This window comes from Agelaius tricolor, unplaced genomic scaffold (genome assembly GCF_023055355.1).
Source record: "Agelaius tricolor isolate 1412-34295 unplaced genomic scaffold, bAgeTri1.0.p SCAF_25, whole genome shotgun sequence".
NCBI classification, from domain to species: Eukaryota; Metazoa; Chordata; class Aves; order Passeriformes; family Icteridae; genus Agelaius; species Agelaius tricolor.
Window position 1 is genome coordinate 2,871,713 of NW_027269285.1, and position 11,244 is coordinate 2,882,956.

Sequence of the window (11,244 nt, forward strand, 5' to 3'; positions counted from 1 at the left end):
TTCCATATTCCTTTTTAGGAATTTTTATGGCATTTTAAAATGCCATTTTTATATGGAACTTTTCTAGAGGTACAAGGAAAGCACTTGTCTAACAAGACTCCCAACTGGATTTGTTCTTGTAGCAGCAGCACAATATAATTTAAATTATAGCTACAGAAATGAAAACTTTGTCACTGAACTGGCAGAGGGTGGGGAGAAAAGATTAAGAATGAAAAGGATTCTCTTAAGTGGAGAAGAATTTTTGAATGTTTACTTTTAAACCAAGAGTGACTTGCTCTTTTCTCTTTTTTTCCCCTATAAATTTTCCAACCTCCTGCCCTGCTTTATGTATTTATCCTTCCTTTTTCCTAGAAAAGTAAAACAAATCATCTTCCTTAAAATAAAGGATAAATATAGAGTAAATTAATTAACTCAGTTCTGAGACATAAGGGTTTATGAGACTGGAGGATGTGTTAGTTTATTCTTAGATTTAAAAACAGCAATTTTTGAGGGTCATATCCTGTGCCTTTTTATTTAGCCCAAACTTCCTTTGGCATAACTCGGAAGAAGTCCTTGACATGTAAAAAATGCAGATTGACCTCCAGCCACAGTGTGGAGCTTGGCATTGCCCTGGAATTTCCAGGTTTATTGTTGCTCCCAGGATCACTGGCAGGGTTTAACACCTCTGCATTTCTGTTCTGTCTGCCAGACAGCCACAGGCAACGCGAGCGCTGTCGCACCTCGCACGGCACCGAGAGGAGACACATGAATTATTTTATCAGTCTTTCCAAAAAACCTGAGTGCAGCCCAAACCAGCTCCCTGAAAGCATCTGGAGCTGCTAGCAGGGTATTAATAGCAAATGAAAGCACCAAATCCTTCTCTAAAGTAAAGGCACAGCCCTGATGCCTCACAGGGTGTCCAAGTACAAACCCAGCCCTGTGTAACCAACTTCAGCTCAGGAGCTGGGCCAGCACCAAAAATGTGAGGAGTTTCTCTCTTTTGCAAACCCCTTTCACAGACTGACAATGATTCTCTGTGACTGTGGTCACAAGGGTTTTCAGGATGAAGAAGAGATGAGAATGTTGACTCCATGATCAGAAGGCTTGATTTATTATTTGATGATATATGTTACATTAAGACTATACTAAAAGGCAATAGAAAGGAAAAGGTTTCTTGAGAAGCTAGCTAAGCTAAGAATAGCAAAGAATGAATAACAAAGATCTGTGTCCCAGACAGAGCAAGAGCCAGCTCTGCCATGAGTGGTCAGGAAATCCCAACATCCACAGGAGACCAATCCCAGGTCTACCTGTTGCATTCCACAGCAGCAGATAACCATTGGTTATTTTTGGTTGCTGAAACTGCAGCTTCTCACAAGGAAAAAATCCTAAGAAAGGATTTTTCATGAAAGATGTCTGCGACAATTCTCTAAGGAATGAATGGGTGGGTCATTCATGTTTGTGGTATTATTTAACTCTTTCTTCCTCTTTCTGTTTTATTCTTTCACACTCCCTTAATGAGCTGGGCCTCATCTCTTCACAAACATAAAGCAGACTTCCTCAAAGTGCTTTCCTTTTTCTTTTTGTACTTCCCCAACAGATGTTCTTTGTTATCTCTGTTTCAGAAAAAGAAAAACTAATACCCACTCCACAAGGTGTAAATTCCAGATTTAAGTTACCACCTTTCTTTTTATTCCTGTTAAGAAGCACAGACAGAGCATGGAAACAGGAATTGAACAAATCCATCCGTTTTCAGAGGACAATAAATTAAATGGAATAGTTTTCAATATGTTAATGCAAAACTAGCTTTTTATTAGGTAAATCCCATATTTTGTACTGTATAAGACATATATCTTGTAATTGGTTTCTTAAAGCTATTTAATATAGAATTACATTAACAGAAATGGAAGAGCTTTTCTAAAGAATGATAATCTAAATATTTAGAGCTCATTGCTTTCTGCATTAATTTTTCAACCAGCTAGGATGAATTTAAGAAGTATTTTTCAGATTTATTGTATTCTACTCTATATATTCACTGTTTACAAGCCTTTTTACTTGCATCTCCCAAGACACAGAAAGAGTTTGTAAAATTTCAGGGAGGAGAGAAATATTTTTTGGATATTTAGTAATTGTTTAGGATAAACTATTTTTTCTCTAATCCCCAGAGTCAGATTTAGAACTCTGTGGCTTGGCTCATGTTTTTGGAGATGACTTTATTGTATGTCAGGGACAGCATTGGCACTTAGGAAAACAAAGTGAGTGTGAATTGTGGGGTGCTAAACCAAAAGTATCTAAAAGCCAAAAAAACCTCTCTAAAATTAATCTGCAATGTAATTATTGAGATTTGAAGCATTCTGTATGATCCTCTGGGTCATTCCTAATCAGCCAAACTGAGAGAAGCTGACAGCAAGGAGGAATTTTAAAGCATTTCCAATTGGTTCTCAATGCACTGGGGAAGGGGAGCAGTCACTTAATGCAGGCTCAGCTCCTCTCCAGCCTGGCCACACATCCCAGAACCTGCAGCTGCTTTTCCACTCATCCCACAGGGAGCTGCAGCACTTTTACCCAGTGATCTCTCTCACTCTCTGTTTATATAGGAGACAATCATTTCCATTGATTTACACAGTTTGTACCACTAAGGTAAAAGGTTAAAAGCTCCCACTTCTGTTTTATCAATGCTCATTTCTACTGGGGGCACTTCTCTACTTCAGGTTAGGATCAATTAATTTTCTTCTAGAATCCCATACTTTGGATATTTGAAAATTGGAACTTTTTGGAGTGCCAAGAGGAGGAGAAGTTAAGTTCATGTCACACCAGGTGGATCCCTCACTCTCTGAGGAGCAAACTCCAGTGAGAAAGCAGAGCTAAGGACAGCCCAACATCCCCATGCTCTGCAGGCATAAAATGCCTCTGTCCCAAACAGGGGTGCTCCTCTAATCCCCAGAAATACTGAGCTTCTGGCTTCTCATTACCAAATATTTGGTTTTTACCCAGCTTTTCAGAAGAAAGGGGTAATAAGAGAGCTGAGAACATAAACTCGTTTTAGACAGGGGCACTTATAAATAAATACATTAATTATTAATATTTCCTCAGACACAGCAATGAGATGACAAATAGAATGACACCACTTCTAGAAAAAGCTTGGAAAAGCCTTTGTTTAAATTATATCTCATGCTTTTGTAAGTGTGTGCCTTTAGTTTATAACTCACTAAATTCCTGCTTTTTATCCAGGCTGGAATTTTTGATAATTTATCACTGTTGGACCCAGAGGTTCCAATAAGAACTGAATGTTTCCCTGTGTTTTTCACCTTATTTTTAATAGTTATTTTGTTGAGAAAAAAGAAAACAACAACAATTTGTTGAATTCTCCACTAGAGCATGGGGAGATTTCAGCCTTGTAGAACTTGGAGTTAGGACTGAAGGAATGGAGTCGTTGTGGCAGCTAATGAATGTAACATGCAGAGCACCGTGTTTGTAGCACTGAGGAGGAACAACTCACCACGTTCATTTCAGCTCTCTGAACCTCAGTAAGAAGGTCACAGCCTGGGGTGAAAGGAGCAGCCCTCCAGAAAGTGCCAAGAAGTTAAAATGCCAAGGGCCTATTTTTGCATGCTGCTTCTATTATTAGTTACATCGTGTGGAAGTACAGAGCCTATGAAAAAATCATATTCTCAAACGAGTAAAGGACTCAAATTCTTTCTGGTAAATGAAGAGCAGAAGAAACTAAAGTTGAAAATTTGTTAGGTACAATTTAACAGGCTTTGCTGGATCATCAAAGGCCAGCAAAAATAGCTCCCAAATCCTACCCTCTGAGAAAATTAAGGGGCTGCCCACAATTTTACCCAATTAATCAAATCTTCCTTTTCCTGTAATTGCAGTTTCCCACTTCAGGTCTGTGTGCATCCAAGGCCATTTTCCCACGATCAAAGTTCAGCAGCCCCCTCTGCAATCCTGCTCTGCCACCAAAACCCACCCAGCTGAGGGTGCCAGAGAGTTCAGGGCTGGGAGCAGCAGCACAGCCTCAACTGCTGCTGCAGTTACTCAATCATTGCTTGCCCTCAGCTGTTTTCCATCCAATACAAACATAAACTGAGGTAATCCTGCAATCTGGTTAACTTGTTTAACTTCTGTATTAATTATAGAAGTACCCAAGGGCAGCTATTTCCCACGCACTCCTAATTTATGGCTCTGATGATTACTTCTTTATAAAATGTCTTATTAAAGGCGGGTAATGTTGTTTCTTCTTAATGAAGTACAAAGGCACGGCAGAAAATGTTTCTGTAAAACAAGTCCACAGTCTGCAATCATTTTATCTAATCACTAGTGGGTTATAACAACAAAAATCTGGAATATTTGGTTAGTAATTGAGATTTCAGCCAACCCAAACAGAAGGCCCTAAAGTACAACTTTCAGTAATGGCCCTTTAGCAGTGTCATGGGTTCCTAACATGTCTCACACACATATTGTCCAGGATACATTTGTTTTTATAATCATTTGCATTACATAATTGTGATTGCATTGCATAAGACTGTCTTGCAGCATGCTTCAAAGAACATCTAATGTTTTAAACTGCTAAGTCCATTTCATCCCCTTTCTCACAAGTCTTTCCTAGACAGCGAGGAGAAAACAAATGAAAAAAGAGCAGGCACCAAACAATGGGAGGAAAGAAAATGGTGTGGAACAGCCAGAGAATATTCAGGGTATCAAATATAGTAATAAATAGTATTCTCATTATCTGTGTACTGCATGCCCTGTTGCTTTTGCTTTTAATGTGATCTTGTAAGCAATTTAGCCAGACAACAAAAAGGAATGAGAGCAAACATCACTGAGACAGCAGGCAAGGCACTGAAACTTCTGCTCCCAGAATGCAAAGCAAACTAAAAGTTGAACCTTCCATGAAAAGAACCACACCTGAGTTCTTCAAAGAACAGGTGGAGAAATACTCTGCCACTGTTAAAGTTACAATGAGGGATTTAAAGAATAAAAATGTTCTGTGCAGAGTGTTTTGTGCAATAAAGAATTACCAAACAAACTCTCCAGAGGAATGAAGCTCATCACATCCAAAAGGTAGAGTCAAAAGTAGTTCCACACAGTGGCCAATAAGATTTTAGTTTCAAGAGTGGTTGTATAAGGTCCAAAAAAAGAATGTGTTAGCACAGATCTAATTCTTCAGTCAGTTTGTACTCAAAAGCAAACAGCCTCACTTAGGAGGAGAGAATCTGTGCAAATTGCTCTTGGGTCAAAAAAAATCTTGGTGTGAAAAGCTCCTAACAGCATTAATTCCCTTTAATGTGTTGTACTACCAGCAACGTTCATTGAAATAAAAGCAGTGGAATGAATATATTTCCATAATCTGTTCACTAAGAATGATTTTTAATGCTATATAAAGCAACTTCCAAGCATAGTCACCCTTGTGCTTGAAAAACTCAGCATCCTTTTAATCATAAAGTAGGAAGTTTTGAAATGTCACCTTATATGTTAACCATTACAAAATGTAAATCTGCAATTTAGATAGCTCTTTTGAGCTGATACTCTTTTTTTTTTTTATAATGAGAATCAAAATATTTGATTTCCTTCAGTATTTTTAAAAGCGTGGGAGGGTGAGCTGAATATGCCTTAGGAACAACAAGAAGAATCCCTCAATGTGTAGAGAATTTGTTGTGTTTGGAAAATGTTTATTTCTAACCACCACCTAATTGTAGATTATAGTGATTTCTAGGCTAAGGGGGATGAAATCTGTGTGCCATGGCATCACCAGCATCCAGAACATGGGCTCTTTTCAAGAGCTACAAGGTACCAGCAACACTGAAGCTCCTGACTTTCTGCACACCCTCCTGTGGGATGATTTAGGATCAATTCTCAGAGAAACACCAGGATTCCTAGCACCAAAATCCCTTGGGGGTGATGTCAGCATCCCCAGCTGTACCCAGCCAGCTCCACAGCCACCCCTGGAAGGGATTCCTGAGCTTGGAGCTCTCCTGTGAGAGCTAAAACAGCCTCAGGATGGGAAATCCCAGCCTGGTTTGGCTTGGAAGGGACCTTAAAGCTCAGGCACTGCCACCCCTGCCATGGGAGTGTCCCAGGGGGCCCAAACTCTGCCCAGCCTGGCCTTGGGCACTGCCAGGGATCCAGGGCAGCCCCAGCTGCTCTGGGCACCTGTGCCAGGGCCTCCCCCCTCACAGGGAACAATTTCTTCCTGATATCTAATCCAAGCCTAGATTAGACTAAATATTCCTACTATGGAGTCTAAATTGAATGTTCTCTATCCAATCTCATTAACCATAGAAAATGCCCCAGCCAGGTGCAGCCAATATCTCCTCCTGTCATTCATTGTTGGCACAGGCCAACATTATCATTGCTATTGTAAAACCTCACAAAAGATGATGAAAAAAGCAGCATGTTAAAAAGGATGCAATGACTTTTTGTTGGTCCTTGTGATTAATATTAGACATGGCAAGTAGTTAATTATATTTCCTAAAAGGGCTTTGAGATTGCAATCAATAGAATTGATTATAAAAGACAAATTATGAAGGAGTAAAACATCACAGCCTATTTAATATGATGCTAAGAAAGCCCATCCAGCATCATCCATGAATTTCAACTTAAAGTGACAACAGTTCCAGCTTTCATGTGGAAGGGTTTAGAGAGCAAGTTAAAAACATGTATGTCTGCTATTTAAAGGGAAAGAATTCCATCTCTCCACTCCACAGAGGTGGAGATAGCAGAAATAACAATTTTCAAGAGCTTACTTTATTTAACAAAGGGATTTCTGCTCATGGAAAATTACCATGAGAAGGTTTTCTTTAGCTTAACATTGCAAGTTGAGGGGCAAAATCTTCATTCTCATTTACTGTCCACATTCTACATAACTGCAGTGTTAGAAAGGTGAGCCTGCACTGCCTTGCTCGATTTTTTATAGTAAGACTGTGGGAAATCCATAAGCAAAAAATATTTTCTCTCTTTAAGAGAAAGAAAGGATCAGTTAACAGAACTCACTTCAAATACTGCATTTCATTGGAATCTAAGTATTCTGTGAATGTTGCACAGTATTCTGTGAAGAAATGTAAAAAGAGAGTGCTTCAAAGCTTTTCTCTCCATGTTCCAAGTCAAAGCAAGGCTTTTACAGCCCTTAAAATAATAATGTTGCCATCAGGGACTTAGTTAAGCACTTAAGATGACATAACAATAATTTTTACTTTAATTTTACTTACCATCTTCTGCAAACTCAGCGCTGGAGAAGTAGGGCTGCTTTCTAAGCTTGTTCAAATGAAATTGGAATTTCTAAATGAACATTTGAAGGCAAAAATGTTGTGCCTCCAAAATGACTGCAAGTAAACCTGAGCCTAGAAATTATACCAACTATATCTATTACCATCTATAGCTTGAGGCAAAAAAAGAGAGAAAGAAAAGCAAGGAGAATGTACAGTTGAATTATTCCAAGCATTTCATTTGCACAGGAAAAAAGGAGTGTAGCAGCAAGACAAATTTGTGCTTCCTGGTGACACAACTTGTAAGAGTCTGGCTGTGTCCTCTCTTGGCAAGCACAACTTTGCTGATTTGTTTTTCAGAGGTCTTGTCAAGAACCAGCTCCTTAAATGTGTCAGGTTTAATAAAAGTATCAGTAGGAAGAGGAAGAGACCAGAGCATGATATGTAACTTTGTTACTCAAGTTAGTAACTTCTTCCTATAAAATGAGTCAGAAATCAGGTCTGATTCAGCAGGAGCAAGAGATGGGATCTCATATTTAATGTTTTAAGGCCTTGCTATGTTTGTTTCTAAATAGAAACTCTGTAAATTATCTTTTTCTCTTGAATAATATGGTCCAGCTGTAGCCTGAGAGTTCATTTTGTGGTTACCAGCCAATGTTCCAAGGCAATCCCCTTTTGACTATTTTCTCCCTCTAATGCACCTCCTATTGCTGGGTTTCATTCTGTGGAGGGTCACTAAGAAAACACACAGTGCCCATTTGGTGGCATTTAGACAGATATAAAGATTACATTAATCTAATTTTCCAAGCATATGTTGCCTCTACAAAAAAGAAAAAAAGAAACAAACAGGAACAGGGAACCTCAAAGGGGAATAGGAGTCTTTTGGAAAATAGCAGGAAAATCTCATAAATAAGAACTCTTTGATACTGATCTACACAGTGGCAGAAAAACATTATATTTTGTCATGATTAGCAATATGTTCTCATTTCTGAAATGGTCTTACTTTCCTCAAAAAGATCTAAAGCTCTGTGCTTAAAATAGCTGAAAAACAGCTGTTGGATTTTTCACAGCAATGGGTTTTATCTTCATGCTACATAGAATGCAAATCAGTCATTTGTCTAATATATAGTTGCAGAAAACATGCCTTCAGAACAGTCTCTCCTGCTAATGACAAACCAAGGAAATATTCCCTTTTACACGAGTTTTCATGTGCTTTTTTTATTTAAGATTTTTTTTTTTTAAATTTTAACACTTTCATAACTGTTTGGAACAAGAGCAGTTTCACTCATACACATCAAGTTTCCCACCTCTGGAACCAGCTGAGCCCTTGGCTGTAAAGGGTGAAAAGATTCTGCTTTTGCCTGTTTTACAGTCTTGTCACATTTTAAGTTTCTCTGGTGACTGGAGAGTGAACTAAAAATACAGTACCTTACCTGAGGAATACTTCTGCATATTTCCACTTACCTCAGATTCCACCATCATTCAAGGAAAAGCTATTTCAGTTTAGCTCTGTCTTAGGAGTTGTTAGATTTGGTTTATAACATTTTAAAATGTTTTATTTAAGCCTTTAGGAAACTGTTTTCTCACAGCATAATCCCCTGCTCTCTTGATTTTGAGGTGGACCTTGGTTTTTGCCTAGAGGAGGAAGCCTGCATTGATTTCACCACAGACAAAGCCAGGGGATGCTTCATTCAGTGGCCACCCAAAGATTCATATTGAAGGCTGAAAAAACCCAAAGAGCCACAACCTGGCAAGAGCTGGCTCTATAAAAAGATTCCTCTCAAAAGATCTTTTTTTTTTTTTTCTTATTATTAATTTCAGCCTTGAATTGGGGAATCTGGGATATGGGGACAGGCAGAGAGAGAAGGGATTGGGGAGGAATTCCAGCTCAAAATCATTTCATAGCTATCCTTCAAATAATACTTTCAAGTAATCTGCTCCACGTCTAAAACTTTATTCCCACTATCGTGACTTTGGATTTCACAAACCTGTTTAAAAATAACCCAACAAAACACGTCCTAAATAGGTAGAAGGGACTTGCCTCTCTGCTCTCTACCACATCCTATGAATGTGCTGCTGTATTCCAGAGACTTTCCAAAGGTGGCAGGGCGAGCATGTGTGAATAGGAGAGCTTTGTCCTCTGCAGCTATCATTGTGTTGTCCCTGCCGTCCACAAACGCAGAGGGCACATGAGAACTGGATAGAAACAGACCATGCAGTTGTAAAACCCGGTTCTTTTCTCTCTTTATTTATTTATTTCTGCGACTGAGTAACACCTCTCATTACAATTACCGGCTCAATGGCAGAAAATCTCCCCGGTGTGCTGTGCAGATTTTCACAGCTTCATTTGTCTCCTCCTGTGGCATCAGTTTAAAAAGGTTCCTAAAGAATTGCCACTAACAACCGCTTCTATTTCGAGCCTTCAAAGCCGGAGCTGAGCACAATACAAGGCACTGGTAACTGATCTTTAGGTTTCAGTCCACAGACTTTCCACACTGGGAATAGATCCCATCTGTTTCCTCTTTATGCACCAGCCTTTAGAAAGCACAGATCTGGAAACTGCCTCCGTACAGAACCGAGTATAGCCGGCTTTCCCCAGCTGACGGCAGAAAAATCCCCATGATTATGGATAGCTTTCTCCCAAGGCTTTCTACTCCTCTTTTCTCCCCGGTCTGTGAATACACGGTGTGCTTTTCCCCATGTGCAGGGTTTTTTTGGAAGGGTGAAGGGACTGGACCGCCTCTCTTCCCTTGCCCCTTCTTCTTTCCCCTTCTTGGCAGAGGTTTCCCCATTTACCAGCCCTCACAGGGAGAACATTTCAATTTCAAGCCCCAGCACAATCAACCACAGGCAAACCCCCCTCTTTGCTTTGGCACCAGAGCGTGAGACATTTCCCCCACCGCTCTCCCTCCCCAGCAAGCTGCTCTCCAGATGGATGCTCGTGGCTCTCCCTTGTCTCTTCCCTTCTCCTGTCCCGGCCGGAGGCAAGCGGAGGGCACAGAGCAGAGGATTCCTTGGGGCAGGGGCAGCCGCACAGAGCAGGACGCTGTGACCCCGGGATGCTCAGCACCACCGAAGTCCTGAACTCCTTTGCCTCGGGGATCCTCCCTGTGCTCGCTTCCTTCCCTCAGCCCCACATTGGGGGAGTCCCCTCAGCCCCACATGGGGAGTCCCTCAGCCCTACATTGGGATGTCCCTCAGCCCCACATGGGGACTCCCCTCAGTTTCACGCTAGGGAGCCCCTCAGCCTCACATGGAGGGTCCCTCAGCCTCCCACTGGGGGTCTCCTCAGCCACACACTGGGGGAGTCCCTCAGCCCCTCACAGGAGGGTCCCTCAGCCCCTCACAGGAGGGTCCCTCAGCCCCGCGCCCTGCCCCGCTCCCCTCAGCCCGGCACTCACTACTTGTAGAGCTGTTGCAGGCAGAGGTCCAGGCACTCGCCCTCCACCTCCTCCTCCGTGATGTACTCCGAGAGCGGCCGGGGCAGCGAGGGCAGCGGCGGGGGCGGCGGCGGTGGGGCAGGCGGCTGAGGGTCGCCGGCATCGCCCTCGCCGCCTTCTCCCTCCTCCGCCTCGGCGGCCGCTCCCGCTTCTCCCTCTGCCCCGGGCTCCTCGTCAACGTCTCCCGCGGCTTCGGCAGCGGGAGGGGGGGCCGCCGGCTCCGGCTCCGGCTCGGGTTCCGGCTCGGGCTCCGGCTCTGCCCCGAAGGGCCCGCGGAACTCGCCCAGGAACAGCTCGAGGAAGCGGCGGTAGGTCTTCTCCTCCGCGCTGCCGCCGCCGCCGTTGCCCGAGCCGCCCGCGGCCATCGCTTCGCATTCCCGGCCGCCCGCCGGCGGATCAGCACTGCGCCCGCAGAGAGCTCCCTGCCCGCCGCCGCCTCCTCCTCCACCTCCTCCTCCTCCTCCTCCTCCTCCTCCCTCCCTCCCTCCCTCCCGCCCGCCGCCTGCGCGCGCGCTCCCGAGCCGGGGCCGCGGGGCCGCGCACGCCGCGGGGGGTGCAGGGGGGGGGGAGCGCGCCTGGACGTCGGGAGCGCGCGCGGCGCTGAGGGGGGCCCGGCGGGG

General features: G+C 43.0%; 1 protein-coding gene across 4 annotated transcripts in view; it reads right to left on the bottom strand.

The window, feature by feature from the left end:
- PPM1E (protein phosphatase, Mg2+/Mn2+ dependent 1E) overlaps positions 1–11,064 on the bottom strand; it is a 62,615-nt gene extending 51,551 nt beyond the window's left edge. For all 4 annotated transcript variants that reach the window (XR_011682392.1, XR_011682391.1, XR_011682390.1 and 1 more), the window contains exon 1: positions 10,586–11,064. Coding sequence is in view for 1 of the 4 variants with exons in the window: in XM_071447869.1 (XP_071303970.1) it covers positions 10,586–10,989 (404 nt within the window). In the remaining 3 variants the exon portion in view is untranslated. The remainder of the gene's footprint in view (positions 1–10,585) is intronic.
- Between the last annotated feature and the right edge of the window lie 180 nt (positions 11,065–11,244).